The sequence below is a fragment of the Monodon monoceros genome, unplaced genomic scaffold (assembly GCF_005190385.1).
Source record: "Monodon monoceros isolate NGI ecotype Baffin Bay Population unplaced genomic scaffold, NGI_Narwhal_1 Super_Scaffold_20, whole genome shotgun sequence".
NCBI lineage: Eukaryota > Metazoa > Chordata > Mammalia > Artiodactyla > Monodontidae > Monodon > Monodon monoceros.
In genome coordinates, this window is record NW_021703777.1 from 94,470,316 (window position 1) to 94,483,488 (window position 13,173).

The following is a 13,173-nucleotide window of genomic DNA, read 5'->3' on the forward strand; positions in this document are numbered from 1 at the left end:
TTCTTCCTCACAAAACTTGGGCTTTATGTGAATTAGTCAACCATACAGTAATTGTTTTGAGAACTAATAATTTTGACAAAGAATGGAGTTCTCTGTAGGTTTTTTCAATGCCTGTTGACTCTGCCTGATTACTAATATGACCTTAAGGTGGTTCTCTACATGTATTAATAGATGGAGCTTAGCAGATCATTTATGATTATGATACTGCTTTTAATTAAAAATAATAACATGCAAATCGTACACTACACTGCTCTTTTCACACTTGTAGTTAATAATAGTTACCATTTGCTGAATACCTATGAAAGACAGGTACTTTGCTGAGTGCTTGGCATATGTTATCTCTAATTATAGTAGTAACCCATAGACCAGTGGTCTTCAAGGTAGGGTGCACATCACAGACATAATAGAAGAAATATTAGATCTTCTAATTATTTCTTTTCATTTTAAGAGTTTCTTCTGTGTGTAATATAAATAATATATTGATCCATAAGTAAATACATACATAATTTATAAATAAAAATACATATATTGGGGATATATGCTCAAATGACTTTTCTGACAGATAAAGTTCAGAGAACACTCAGGTAGATAATGATTATAAAAACAGTCACAGTAGCCAACACAGGGTTGCTACTGTATGTTAGCTGCTTTGCATTGATTATCTCATTTACTTCTCACAACTACTCTGTAAAGTAATTACTAACAAATACCTTCATTTTACCAGTGAAGAAACTGATGCTGTATAAGATTAAGAAACTTTCCTAAGCTTACATAACTAGTAAATGATGATGTTAGAATTTAAACTCAGGCAGTGTGATCCCATAACTCATGTTTTTAACCAGTGCCTTATAGAGTACCCTTCACAGTTAAATGGCCTCCCAAACTGGGTGCAAGCAGACTCACCTGATGGTACCTGGGAATCTCTTAGAAAAAGAAAAGGAAGAAAAGAAAGACAGTCTTTTCAGGTGATAAATTTGGCTCATTTAGTTCTCAAAACACTATGAGTTCGGCATTGTAAACTCTTACTTTGGAAGGGAAAACAGGACAAGCCAGAATACAAACTCAGGTCGTCTGAATCTAAATCCTAAATTCTTTCTTTAACCTCATTCTGCTTCTCGAAGATCAGGTGACTAATTCAACCAGAAGTTTTTATTTAGAACAGTTCTGCCACTGTGCTTGACACTGCGTTTCTTTAATTGGTATTATATATGTTTATGTAAATTTTTTGACACAAAATATTATTAAAATCAGTAGATCAATTTAAAAAAAGCAATAGTCAACCACATTTAAGAGGAAATGGTAATACTTACATTATCGGGACCTATTAAACAGCCCACGCTTTTTAAGGGGCAGAATGTATCAAATTGTCCATAACAATGTCCACTGCAGGGATTCCATATTAAATAGTGACTTTGCTCCCGAGTTAGCACATAGGCAGTTGGACCCTGAAGGAAAATAGCCATTAAACCAGTTTCCGATTAATTATGCTATTAGGGTCAAGAGTAGTTTGTATAGACAGTTCATTATTTTAGTTGGACCCCTAATTTCTAAACCCCATGGCTAATGGTGAAAATTATTTTGCAGTTCTAGATTATGCTGAATTAATAAAATCAAAAGTTTATTTTTGCAAAATTCTTGCATGTGCAACTAGTGTGATATAGTGACCAAATAGGAATAGTGGTCATGTTACTCAACCGACATATCCTTTTTTTTTTTTTTTAAGTTAAATGGGGTATGTTGTGGGGGTTTTTTTTTTCAGTTTTACTGAAATATAATTGATGTACAACACTGTATAAGTTTAAGGTGTACAACATAATGATTTGACTTCCATACATCATGAAATGATGACCACAGTAGGTTTAGTGAACACCCATCATCTCATACAGATACATTAAAAGAAATAGAAAAAAAAAGTTTTTTCTTGTGATGAGAATTCTTAGGATTACTCTCTTAATGACTTTCATTTATAACATACAGCAGTGTTAATTATCTTTATTATGTTGTATATTGCATCCCTAGAACTTATCTATCTTATAACTGGAGGTTTGTACCTTTTGACTACCTTATCTAATTCCCCTTCCCCCTATCCCCTGCCTCTGATAGCCACAAATCTGATCTCTTTTGTATGAATTTGTTTTTGAAGTATAATTGACCTACAACACTATGTTAGTTATTTGATAATGTCTGTACATTTCAAACTGATCATCATGAAAAGTCTAGTTATCATCTGTCACCATACAAGGATATTACATAATAACTGACTATATTCCCCACACTGTATATTTCATACCTGTAACATTTATTTTGTAACTAAAAGTTTGTACTTAATCTTCCTCACCTATTTCTCTCCTCCCCCTCATTCCTCCCCCCATTCCCCCCCCCCATTCCCCCCCCCCCCTCCCCCCCCCCTCCCCCTCCGTCCCCCCCCCCTCTCCTCTGGCACCCCCCTGTGTTTTTTGCTGTATCTATGTTTCTTTTTTTTTTCTTTTTTTTAAAAAATTAATTTATTTTTGGCTGCATTGGGTCTTCATTGCAGTGCACAGGTTTTCTCTAGTTGCAGCGAGCCGCGGCTACTCACTGCAGTGGCTTCTCTTGTTGTGGAGCACAGGCTCTAGGCATGCGGGCTTCAGTAGTTGTGGGTCGTGGGCTCTAGAGCACAGGCTCAGTAGTTGTGGCACACGGGCTTAGTTGCTCCGTGGCTTTTGGGATCTTCCTGGACCAGGGCTTGAACGCATGTCCCCTGCATTGGCAGGTGGATTCTTAACCACTGCGCCACTAGGGAAGCCCTTTATGACTGTTTGTTTCATTATGTTTGTTCATTTGTTTTGCTTTTTTAGATTCCACATACAGTATTTGCCTTTCCCTGACTTACTTCACTTAGCATAATACCCTCTAGGTCTATCCATGTTATTGCAAATGGCAAGATATCTTATGACTGGCTGAAGAATGATTATTGATGGAAATAAGTAGTCACTGCATTTTCTTTTTAGAATCAGTTAAGATTGCCTTTTAAGTATTTAGAAGGCTGATTATATCTGAATACTACTTCTATTTCTAATACAGTAATTAATATTTGCTATACATTTATAATTATGTAAATGAATAGAAGATAATTTGAGAGGATACTTACTAAACTCTTGACAATGAGTACACCCAAGGAGGGGGATTGGGAGTTAGAGCCTGAAGAAGGGCTTTAACTTTTAATTCAGAATACTTATGTATTATTAGATTCTCTTTTTACAATGAACATTTATTCATTCATTTATTTCTCATGTATGATTTCATTTGATGCTCACTATAGGCTTCTGGGGAAGGCAGGGCAAAACTTACTCTCCCACTTTCATTATAAGGCTCAGAGTTGTGAAGTGACTTGCTTAAAGTCACACAGCTCATGAGGAGTGGGCATAACCTTGAACCCAGGCAGGCCTTGTGACTTCCTAGCCCATTATTCTGTTCCTTGTACCAGGCTATCTGGGAGATAATGATGGAGCATGAATTAGGATTCAGATATGATACTGCCTGTCTAGTAGCAACCTGTGCTGTCTAATTCCTAAGGATTCCTAGAGCCCTTCTTTTTGAAACACTCTTTGGATAAGCTGTTTCAGTCCATATGACTTTTCTAAGTTTGTACCCAAAACTACCCCCAAAACGTGCCCCAAATTTCGGGATATTTGCAGTGGGCTGGGGAAACAAATTTTAGTAGTCGCTATCTCCAGTCTAATAAAAATAACAATGGTGATACCAAAATATAGCTGTGGACATTCTTTTCTTTGTTCCTGTGGTTATCTGCCTTGTTGCCCTTTGCCTGCCGGGTTAATAGCAGACGCCTGTGGATGAAGCAGGCGTGAAAGACTCTCTGTCCTTGCCGCACTTCTTCAGATCCCCTTCGATCCTTGGCATGAATAACACTAGATCACTAAGGGAATCAGAATTCTTAGTAGCATGGGCGGGAGGGGGCTCTTGCTAAAAGGACAGAGCTAGGTGGGGACTGTGGGTGGTAAAGGGCTCCGATTTGCCAAAAACACCCTGAAGCATTGTGCAGGGCCCGAGTACCCTGAAAACCACTTCATGTTTTATCGCTGGTTCTCTCTTCCTGTTGTGGAATCTCTGGGCTACTTTCCTTGCAACTCAAAGAATTGTTATGAAAATAAGTCCTGTCCATGATTTGGAACATAACACAGCCATCCATGTTAGCCAAGGACACTTTGTTAGAGCCAACCTATGTGGTCTTACCTCAGGAATAGCATTGCCCATCACCAGCCAGGCCTTCTTACCCAGGGAGAGGAAGTAATTGCATAGTAATACTGCATGCTCTTCTTCGTCTCCTGCCAGGAGATCAAGAAATTGCTGACCAAATTAAAAACAAAACATTATGTTGCATTGACTGGCCGCTTCATTCTAGATTGGCTGTATAGGATTTTAAAAAGTCATTGTTAAAATTAGTACCTTCAAGGATAAGATCTATTTAAAAAAGATTTTTCCAAATGTTGGTACTGTGTTGTTAATTCATTAAAATAAAAAATACCGCAACACTTTTAGTCGGACATGGTATTTTCTCTGACATCGATGACATGATTTCTAGAATCAATTATGGGGTGAGGTGTGGGAGACAAATTTCAAAGTTCCACGCTTTATTTTGAACTTACATATGGTAGCTCCCTGTGTACGAAAGACTTCCTTTGTGAAGACGTTATTTTCTAGAGCAGTTTTAGGTTCACAGCAAAGCTGGCAGGAAAGCACAGAGATTCCCCGCACTTTCTTGCCCCCCCACAGGTACAGGCTCCTCCACCATCAACATCCCCCGCCAGGCGTGCCGCCGTGGGTTGCAACTGACAAACCTACCCTGACGCACCATGATCACCCAAAGTCCATAGTTTATATATAGGGTTCACTCCTGGTGTTGTACATTCTGTGGGTTTTGACAAGTCTGTCATTACAGTATCATGCAGTGTGTTTTCACTGCCCTAGAAGTCCTCTGTGCTCTGCCTGTTCACATCCTGTCCTCCCACCGTGGCCACCACACTGTTTTAAGCGCATTGCACGCATCAATTCATTTGATCCTGGAACAAACCTTTGAGGGCGATACTCTCTCATCTTCCCATTTTACAGATGAGGAAGTGGAGGCACAGGGAGACGAGGCAATACCTAGGAAGTGGAAAAGCCATTCTGGCTCTAGAGCACATGAACTATATTCTGTTCTTCGTATATCTTCTTATAGATATCTTGAGGTTGTGGAAATTTTATCTCTAAAATTGTGAACATTATGTTGCCAAAATATATTGGGGAGCAAGAAATTTTAAGTGTACTTCAGCTTCTTCCTTTTAGAGCTATCCTTCAAAGGGAGTTGTATACCACAGTTCAATTTTATGCAAACACAGTACAACATGAGATCCCCAAGCAGAATGAATACCAGTGATAATACATGTTTGTTTCATACTACTGAAGACTCATTTGGAAGTTTATGTAGCATACGTTGATTGTAAGTTCCATGAGGTCAGAGGCCATTTTATTTTGCTCATAGCCAGAACTAAGTACAGTGTCTGACATGTGATAGGTGACCAAGAAATACATACTGGATAATGACATGCCTTTAGAAGCCCATAAATTAAGGAATATGCAATTTCCAAAGCCCATGCATTAAGGAATATGCGATTTCCAAATGTAATAGAGAATGTGATTTTGATTATTTTATGAATAAAATTGGGATGTTAAGGTAACATTGAGAGGATAAATTAGCATTAAGACATCTGAAGTGGTTTTGTGTGTGTGGGTGCGAGTGTGTGTGTGCGCAAATAATTAATTTTTTTGTTTAATTTCTGAACTTTGGGCAAGTTGAACCAGGAAGAAAAAAGTACCTCAGAATTTAGCTCATCCTGCTAAACAAATGGCTGTGTAGATTTTTATAATAACTAATGGGTGTTGCAATTTAAAATTATGCAAGCCATTTACTAATGTTCCATGAAATCAGCTCAAACTAGTAAGTCTGTGAGGGAGAACTACTTACATCAGATGTGCTCCACAGGTCACAGATACCAGCAAATGAAACAGTGTCAGGCAAGAAAGGAATCAAAGACACATATCGAGCCACCAGTTCCTGTTTAAACAAAATTAGCTGTAATCATTTTTCTAATAAAATAGCTGGATCGTCTATCTCATTTCTTGGAAGAAAGTTTCATATATCACAAACATTTATGTGAACAAAATGAAACGAATGCTCACAAGTGCTTACTAAGTGTTGTGTTAAATATTATCTCATTTAATCCTCTCCAAACATCCTGAGGAAGATTATTGTTATTATCCATCTTTTACAGATGAAGAAAATGGCTCTTGGGTCTCTTTGAAATGCTCTCATCTTCTTCCCGCGCCCGCCCCCCCCCCCCATAACAAGACTCGAAGATCATCTTGTATTTTCTCTAGCCCAGTCCTGAAAGCAGCCATTTCTCTAAGAAGTCCTGGTTCCTTTTAGAGGGCAGTAGTATTTAGAAACCAAGATGGGTGCATCACTGTGGTTGTAACTCATTATTTCTATAATTGCTCAGGAGGCTGAACATCTTTTTATATGCTTATTGGCCTTTCATGTTTCCACTTCTGTGAATTTGTATTCAAGTATTTTGTACATTTTTAAATTGATTTGTAGTTTTTAAAAAATATATTCTAGTTACTATTCCTTTGTCTATTACATATGTTGTAAATGTCCTCTCCTGATTGTGGCTTGTCTTTTCCTTTGTGCTGTTTTTTGCTAACTCAAGTTCTCAGTTTTAATATGGTCAAATTTATTCTTTCTCGTTATAGTTACAGTAAGTCCCCTACATACGAACGAGTTCCATTCCGAGAGCGAGTTCGTAAGTCCGATTTCTTCGTAAGTCCGACAAAGTTAGCCTAGGGACCCAAACACAATTGGCTGTATAGTACTGTACTGTAATAAGTTTATAATACTTTTCACACATAATACTTAAAAAAAAACAAACACAAAAAGTAAAGAAAACATTTTAAATCTTACAGTACAGTACTTTGAAAAGTACAGTAGTGCAGTCCAACAGCTGGCATACAGGGGCTGGCACCAAGTGAACAGGCAAGAAGAGTTACTGACTGGAGGAGGGAGAGGAGGTGGGAGATGGTAGAGCTGAAGGATTGTCAGCAATAGGAGATGGAGGGCAAGCTGCAATTTCACTCACGCCTGATGCTGATGACACAGGTTCTGGTTCCTTGCTGGAACCAGATGCACGTTCACACCTTTGAAAGTTTGCAACTTGAAGATTCATATGTAGTGGACTTACTGTAGTGCTTTTTTCTGGCTTGTTTAAGGAACTTCCTACCTCAGGTCATAAAGATAAAAATGCCTCTCATATTTAAGTCCTCAATCTATTTGTTGAATGGTGTGCAGCAGGAATCTATTTTTTTTTCCATGTGTAAAATCAGTGATCCCAATACAATTTATGTAATAGTCAATTTTTACTAATTTCCAATGCCAGCTTTGTCATATATCAAGTTTGAGTGGGCTAATATTAGAGTAGACCTATTCTGGATTTTTAAATTCTCTTCCATTTTTCTCTTTATTATTTGTGTTCAATACCATTTTACCGTAATTACTACAGTCTCATAAGTATCTGGTTATGACGTGGCAGATCTTCCCACTGAGTTCTTCTTTCTCTTCAGGATTGTCTTTGCTATTTTTTTGCCCTTTGCACTGCTGCATAAATATTAGAATCAGCTTGCCAAGCATGTAGATCTGTTTAACTTAAACCTACCGGGCTTTCAGCTAAAATCCTGCTGCATGTAGGCCATCCCCGTAAAGCACATCCATACCAGGCCATTAAATACTCATGCATCATTGTCTGCCTGCAAAGCACCATACCCGTCGCAATCTCACACGAACAGAACTGTATGCTGAATGGGCTATTCTTAAGTGGACACAGTAACCCTAACTGTCTTTGGCGTGTGGATAGTATAGAGAGTAATTGCTGCTAATAAGTCATTAATTTAGTAATTTAGGAACAGGGTAATGATATGCTTATTTGCAGGTACAGATATATATAAGAAAACCAAATAAACCTACATGCTTGGTAGGTAAACTAGGAAATACTTTTTAAGCATATCACTTTTTAAGCATATCACTCATCTAAAAACAACAAAAAAAATAATTTTTGCTTAATTTGAATTTAATGATGCTTACAGCATTAAATATAATATTGAGTAGTTATCTTGGTATAATAGAATGTGCACGAGTTCTAAGTCAGAGGCCTAGGTTCAAATTCTAGCAGAGTTATAGAGAATACGTAATGAAAACATGCTTTGGTTTTTTTTTTTTTTTTTTTTGCGGTACGCGGGCCTCTCACTGTCGTGGCCTCTCCCGTTGTGGAGCACAGGCTCCGGCCATGGCTCACGGGCCCAGCCGCTCTGCGGCACATGGGATCTTCCCAGACTAGGGCACGAACCCATGTCCCCTGCATCGGCAGGCGGACTCTCAACCACTGCGCCACCAGGGAAGCCCTGAAAACATGTTTGTATAAGACATTGTGAAAGTGTAGAGCGTCTTCCAAATTTTAGTTTTCCAGCACCCAATGTAATGTCAGGGACACAGTAAGCACTCAATAATTAATTGTTCCCTGAAAGAATGGACTAAGGATTATTATCCTCACTGGTACCTTCAGACTTTTCTAAAGAAAGTAAGCCTCATGGTACTAAAGGAGTTTTAATCATTACTTTAATCATTAATGATCTTGATCTAGTTACTATCCTACGTACTATGAAATGTGTTAATTAAGAGGGCAATATACCGAAACTTTAAAACCTTTTTAGCGTCAACACCGATTGGCTGTGAAATACTTACTGCTGTTGCCTGGGGATTGTTGGGGTGAGTGTTAAGGAGCTCCTGAGGAGGATTTAAAGGCTTGAGATAACGAGTAATGAAGACGGTTTTCCCACTAATGTCAACCACTCTTGTAAGGCACTGACGATTTGGAAACTTCAAGGCACATTCAGCTTGGAACTTCTCAGTCGCTTGAAGCAATTTCTCATCTTCCTGAGAATCAAACTTCAAAAATAAAGACTCCATGGAGTTTGTATATCATTACAGGAGATACAGTAGAACCTATTCAGATACCACAGTCAACATGAACTCAATGTGTGCTTCAGGAAGTATGATTTAGTGACCCCCCCCTACAAAATTGTCAGGCCCCAGTGTTCCTGAAGCTTTATTTAATTATATTTATAATTTAAAAATTAGATGGATTCATTAAACACTTAAAATATATTCACCCGGGCTTCCTGGTGGCACAGTGGTTGAGAGTCCGCCTGCCGACGCAGGGGACACAGGTTTGTGCCCCGGTCTGGGAAGATCCCACATGCCGTGGAGCGGCTGGGCCCGTGAGCCACGGCCGCTGAGCCTGCGCGTCCGGAGCCTGTGCTCTGCAACAGGAGAGGCCGCAACAGTGAGAGGCCCACGTACCGCAAAAAAAAAAAAAAAAAAAAAATATATATATATATATATATATATATTCACCAGCATTGAAAGGAAGTAGTCAACAGGCAAGCAGCCATATGGAAATTATTGGATTAATAAAGCAACATATAAAAATTAAACTATGATGTACTACTTCTGATTGATGAGACCAAGCAATTGTTTTATGCGTATTTTGATGTTGGTTTTAGAGGGGAGAGGGCTCAGAAATCAAACATTTCAAATGCAAAGGTAAAGCAACTCATGTTAAAAGGACCACAAATTTACAAGTATATATGGATGTATTAAAAAGTTTTAAATCCATAACCAACATACTAAATAATAGTAATGGGTCTCAAGGTAAAAGGAAGCAGAACTCGAAACAGCAAATGTATAGTAGTTTTTTTAAGTGGTTCTCTGATCCAAGATGAGCCAATTCCCAGACTTTTTTTGTTTTGTTTTGAACATCTTTTTTTTTTTTTTTTCTTCTGTACGTGGGCCTCTACCTGGGCAGGAACCCGTGTCCCCTGCATCGGCAGGTGGACTCTCAACCACTGTGCCACCAGGGAAGCCCCTGTTTTTAACATCTTTATTGGAGTATAATTGCTTAACAATGGTATGTTAGTTTCTGCTTTATAACAAAGTGAATCAGCTATACATATACATATGTTCCCATATCTCCTCCCTCTTTTGTCTCCCTCCCTCCCACCGTCCCTATCCCACTCCTCTAGGTGGTCACAAACCACCGAGCTGATCTCCCTGTGCTATGTGGCTGCTTCCCACTAGCTATCTATTTTACGTTTTGTAGTGTATATATGTCCAACTCAAAGCAGCTGAAACAAAACAGATTTCAGTTGTCTCTGGACATAGGGTGTCATTTTTCCTTCAAGCCATTGTTGAAACGTAGCATGGAAAAAAGCAAATATTTAAATGTTTTTACAAGATTTTTGTTGTTTAGTATAAAAATGTATGTATGGTTGCTTACATTTCAAAGGATTTTAAGACAAACTCAAAATTTTATTAGAAAATCAATTTTTAGGTAAGATTTACATTCTAGGTAGTGCTTGAAAGTTTTGTTTGTTTTCGAGAAGGGAAATACATCTAAATATCCCCTTCATACTCTGCTTTACTTATTTTAGCATTTAAAACTGCTGATATATTTGTTTACTCTGTCTCCCTCATAGAGTAAGATTCTTGAAGTCAGGGATTTTGTTTTGATCTAGTTTTTTACCTTCAGTGTCGAGGATACTACACACATAGTACATAGTACATAGTAGGCACATGGTAAGTGTTTAACGAATGTTGTTGAATGAATGAATGAGAGCACAGAGAACATCCCATTACTTTTTTATGACTTTTAATAGGATCTAGTATACTGAATTGGTCTTGGCTTCTCTTATATTGGAGCTGGACTGTGGCTCCTGTTTCTAATTTGATTGCTGTATCCTAAGAAATTGAGGTAGTGGTTGTGGCGGATAGATAGGATGGAGGCATTTCCAAAAGCCTCCTGTATATTCTTCATGGGATGTGCCCTGACATCTGAATCCTAACATTATCATCATCGTTGTCGTTATAACCACCTACTCAGCACAGTGCCAAGACACGGTAGCTACCGAATAGGTGTTATGATGAAGACATACATAAATGAAAAAGGTGAGCTTACAAGACTTTGGTATGGATGTATACAGACTCTAGGGTATAAATAATTGTAACTTTAGAAAGACTGAGAATTATGAAACAAGGGTGGTGTGAAGAAAAGCACTCTTTTGAATTCATCCCTGTTTCCTTTAAACTCATTAATTTACACATGCATCCAATTATTTGAAAAACGTTTGCTGAAAGTCTAAAGGGTTCTAGGCAGTCTGGATAAATGTATATGAAACAGACCCCTCAAGAAACTTCTAGTCTGGAGGAGAACATTAATAAGCAATCAGGTGCTTGAAACACCTGACCAGAGATCCTATAGGGATAGACACCATATGCTATGGAAGCATTAAAGAGAGGCAGCTATAGGCAGTGTCCAGAAAGAACAGTAAAAATCTTCAATCAGTACTGACTGCTTCCAAATTGAAAAAAGTATGTATAAAACTTTTTCTGCCACTTGGACCTGGATGTTCTGCTGTGTATTTTGACTCTGTAGTTAGTGCTTCTTGGGAGCAGGGCCCATGTTTCAATCATTTTGTGTCCTTCTCTGCGCTGAGCATGCATAATGTAAGCATTTAATAGGTATCTATTAATGGTCATTAATACTTGTTTAGACCACAAGGATGCCATTTAATGGATTGAAACAGTAATTTAAGGGTAGTATGCCATGTTGGTATTCTAAGAAGTGCCAAGCAAAAGTTAAATACTAAAAGGATTTGGGTCGTTTAATTATGAAACAAATAAAGATGGAACTGACAAATTCACAATTTGATTCAACATGAAATTTGGAAGATTCTTAACTGGCTCAATTCTTTAACTTCTAGGTTAATGTAAATATTTACAGAAAACTGAATGGGTTTATTTTCCCTTTGAATACCTACACTGTGGCAGCTCCACTGACCAGAAATAATTGTCCCAGCCACACTGTTTCTGTAAGAAGCAGCTCATGGATTTTACGGACGTGGAAACAGTGGAGGTAGCTCCCAGTATGCAGGTGACATTCAGACATGTGACTTCCTGATTCAGAGCTAAATAAGAAACTTTCTGACAAAATGAAATGGGCCAAAAGACAAAGGTAGTTATTCTTCATGAACTGCAGACATCTGTAGTTCATTGCCAAGGGATCACACATACGTTAGGACCCAGCAGCTTCCATAAGGTGGCAGAGGACAGAAGCAGGTAATTAAAGCCTAATAACTATTGGCTGATGAATAGTAAAACAAAATGCTTGGTACCTTTTTAAGCATGTCACTCATCTATCAGAAGCAAGAAAGAAAAAAGAGAAGGAATAAGAGGAAGACTTCATTAACAGACATAATCTATTTTTAAAAACTTTTGTTTTTATCGAGACAGAGTAAAGTAGGGGATGTTGAGAGTTTCAGGAGTTGCTACTGAATTTGTAGATAGTTCCATGAGTAAATATCTTTAAAAAATCGTATGGAATGGTTCAGCATGGGATGATGGTGGAGGGAAGACTAATGGGCTAACCCTGGCAGTTGCTGTTGAGTGGAAAAACAATTCCAGGTTGTGGTCCCTACTATTTAGGGCAAGAGCTTCTCTCTCCTTTCTGCCACTTTGTGTTTAGGACGCCAGGATCCTGTCAGTGCACAAGTCTTCCTTATCAAGGAGCAGCAGAGTCTGCCTTCCACAGGGGTTTTTCTTACGCCCTCATTTTGGAGGTCTGAGAGAAATGCCACATACAGCCACAGCGGGGCAGTGAAAAGCCACCAAAGGCAGGAGCTGACAGCCTTGATATCTCATTTTAAGGAAGGAAGGCCACAGGACCCTTAAAACTTCTGCAGGAGGAGGTCAGTGCCTGGGAAGAAGGCCAAGTACAAAGGCACCTCTGGTTTTCAGCTTTTCAGCTTTTCAGCCCCAGTCACAGACTGCTCTCTCGTGGTTTGGAAGCTCACCTCCAGGCGGAGGACTAACTGACCGCTTTTGCTTCTGTTAAGAATACATAGAACTAGCAAAATCATCTTTTCTCTGGGAGGATTTTTCTGTGTAAACCTGCTTTTTGACTTTCTCTTGAATTTGTACATGAAGAAAAGCATTCCGAACATGTTTCCCTTCCTAGAAATATTTTGAAA

At 38.6% G+C, this 13,173-nt stretch overlaps 1 protein-coding gene across 10 annotated transcripts in view; it reads right to left on the reverse strand.

Moving 5' to 3' along the window:
- Positions 1 to 13,173, reverse strand: part of CC2D2A (coiled-coil and C2 domain containing 2A) — a 135,624-nt gene that overhangs the window by 7,467 nt on the left and 114,984 nt on the right. For 9 of the 10 annotated variants that reach the window (XM_029235624.1, XM_029235625.1, XM_029235621.1 and 6 more), the window contains 4 exons: positions 8,831 to 9,034; positions 6,005 to 6,094; positions 4,234 to 4,347; positions 1,311 to 1,445 (listed from right to left, as the gene is read on the reverse strand). In XM_029235624.1, the coding sequence (XP_029091457.1) occupies positions 1,311 to 1,445; positions 4,234 to 4,347; positions 6,005 to 6,094; positions 8,831 to 9,034 (543 nt within the window). The remainder of the gene's footprint in view (positions 1 to 1,310; positions 1,446 to 4,233; positions 4,348 to 6,004; positions 6,095 to 8,830; positions 9,035 to 13,173) is intronic. The other variant, XR_003795619.1, reaches the window with a different exon arrangement.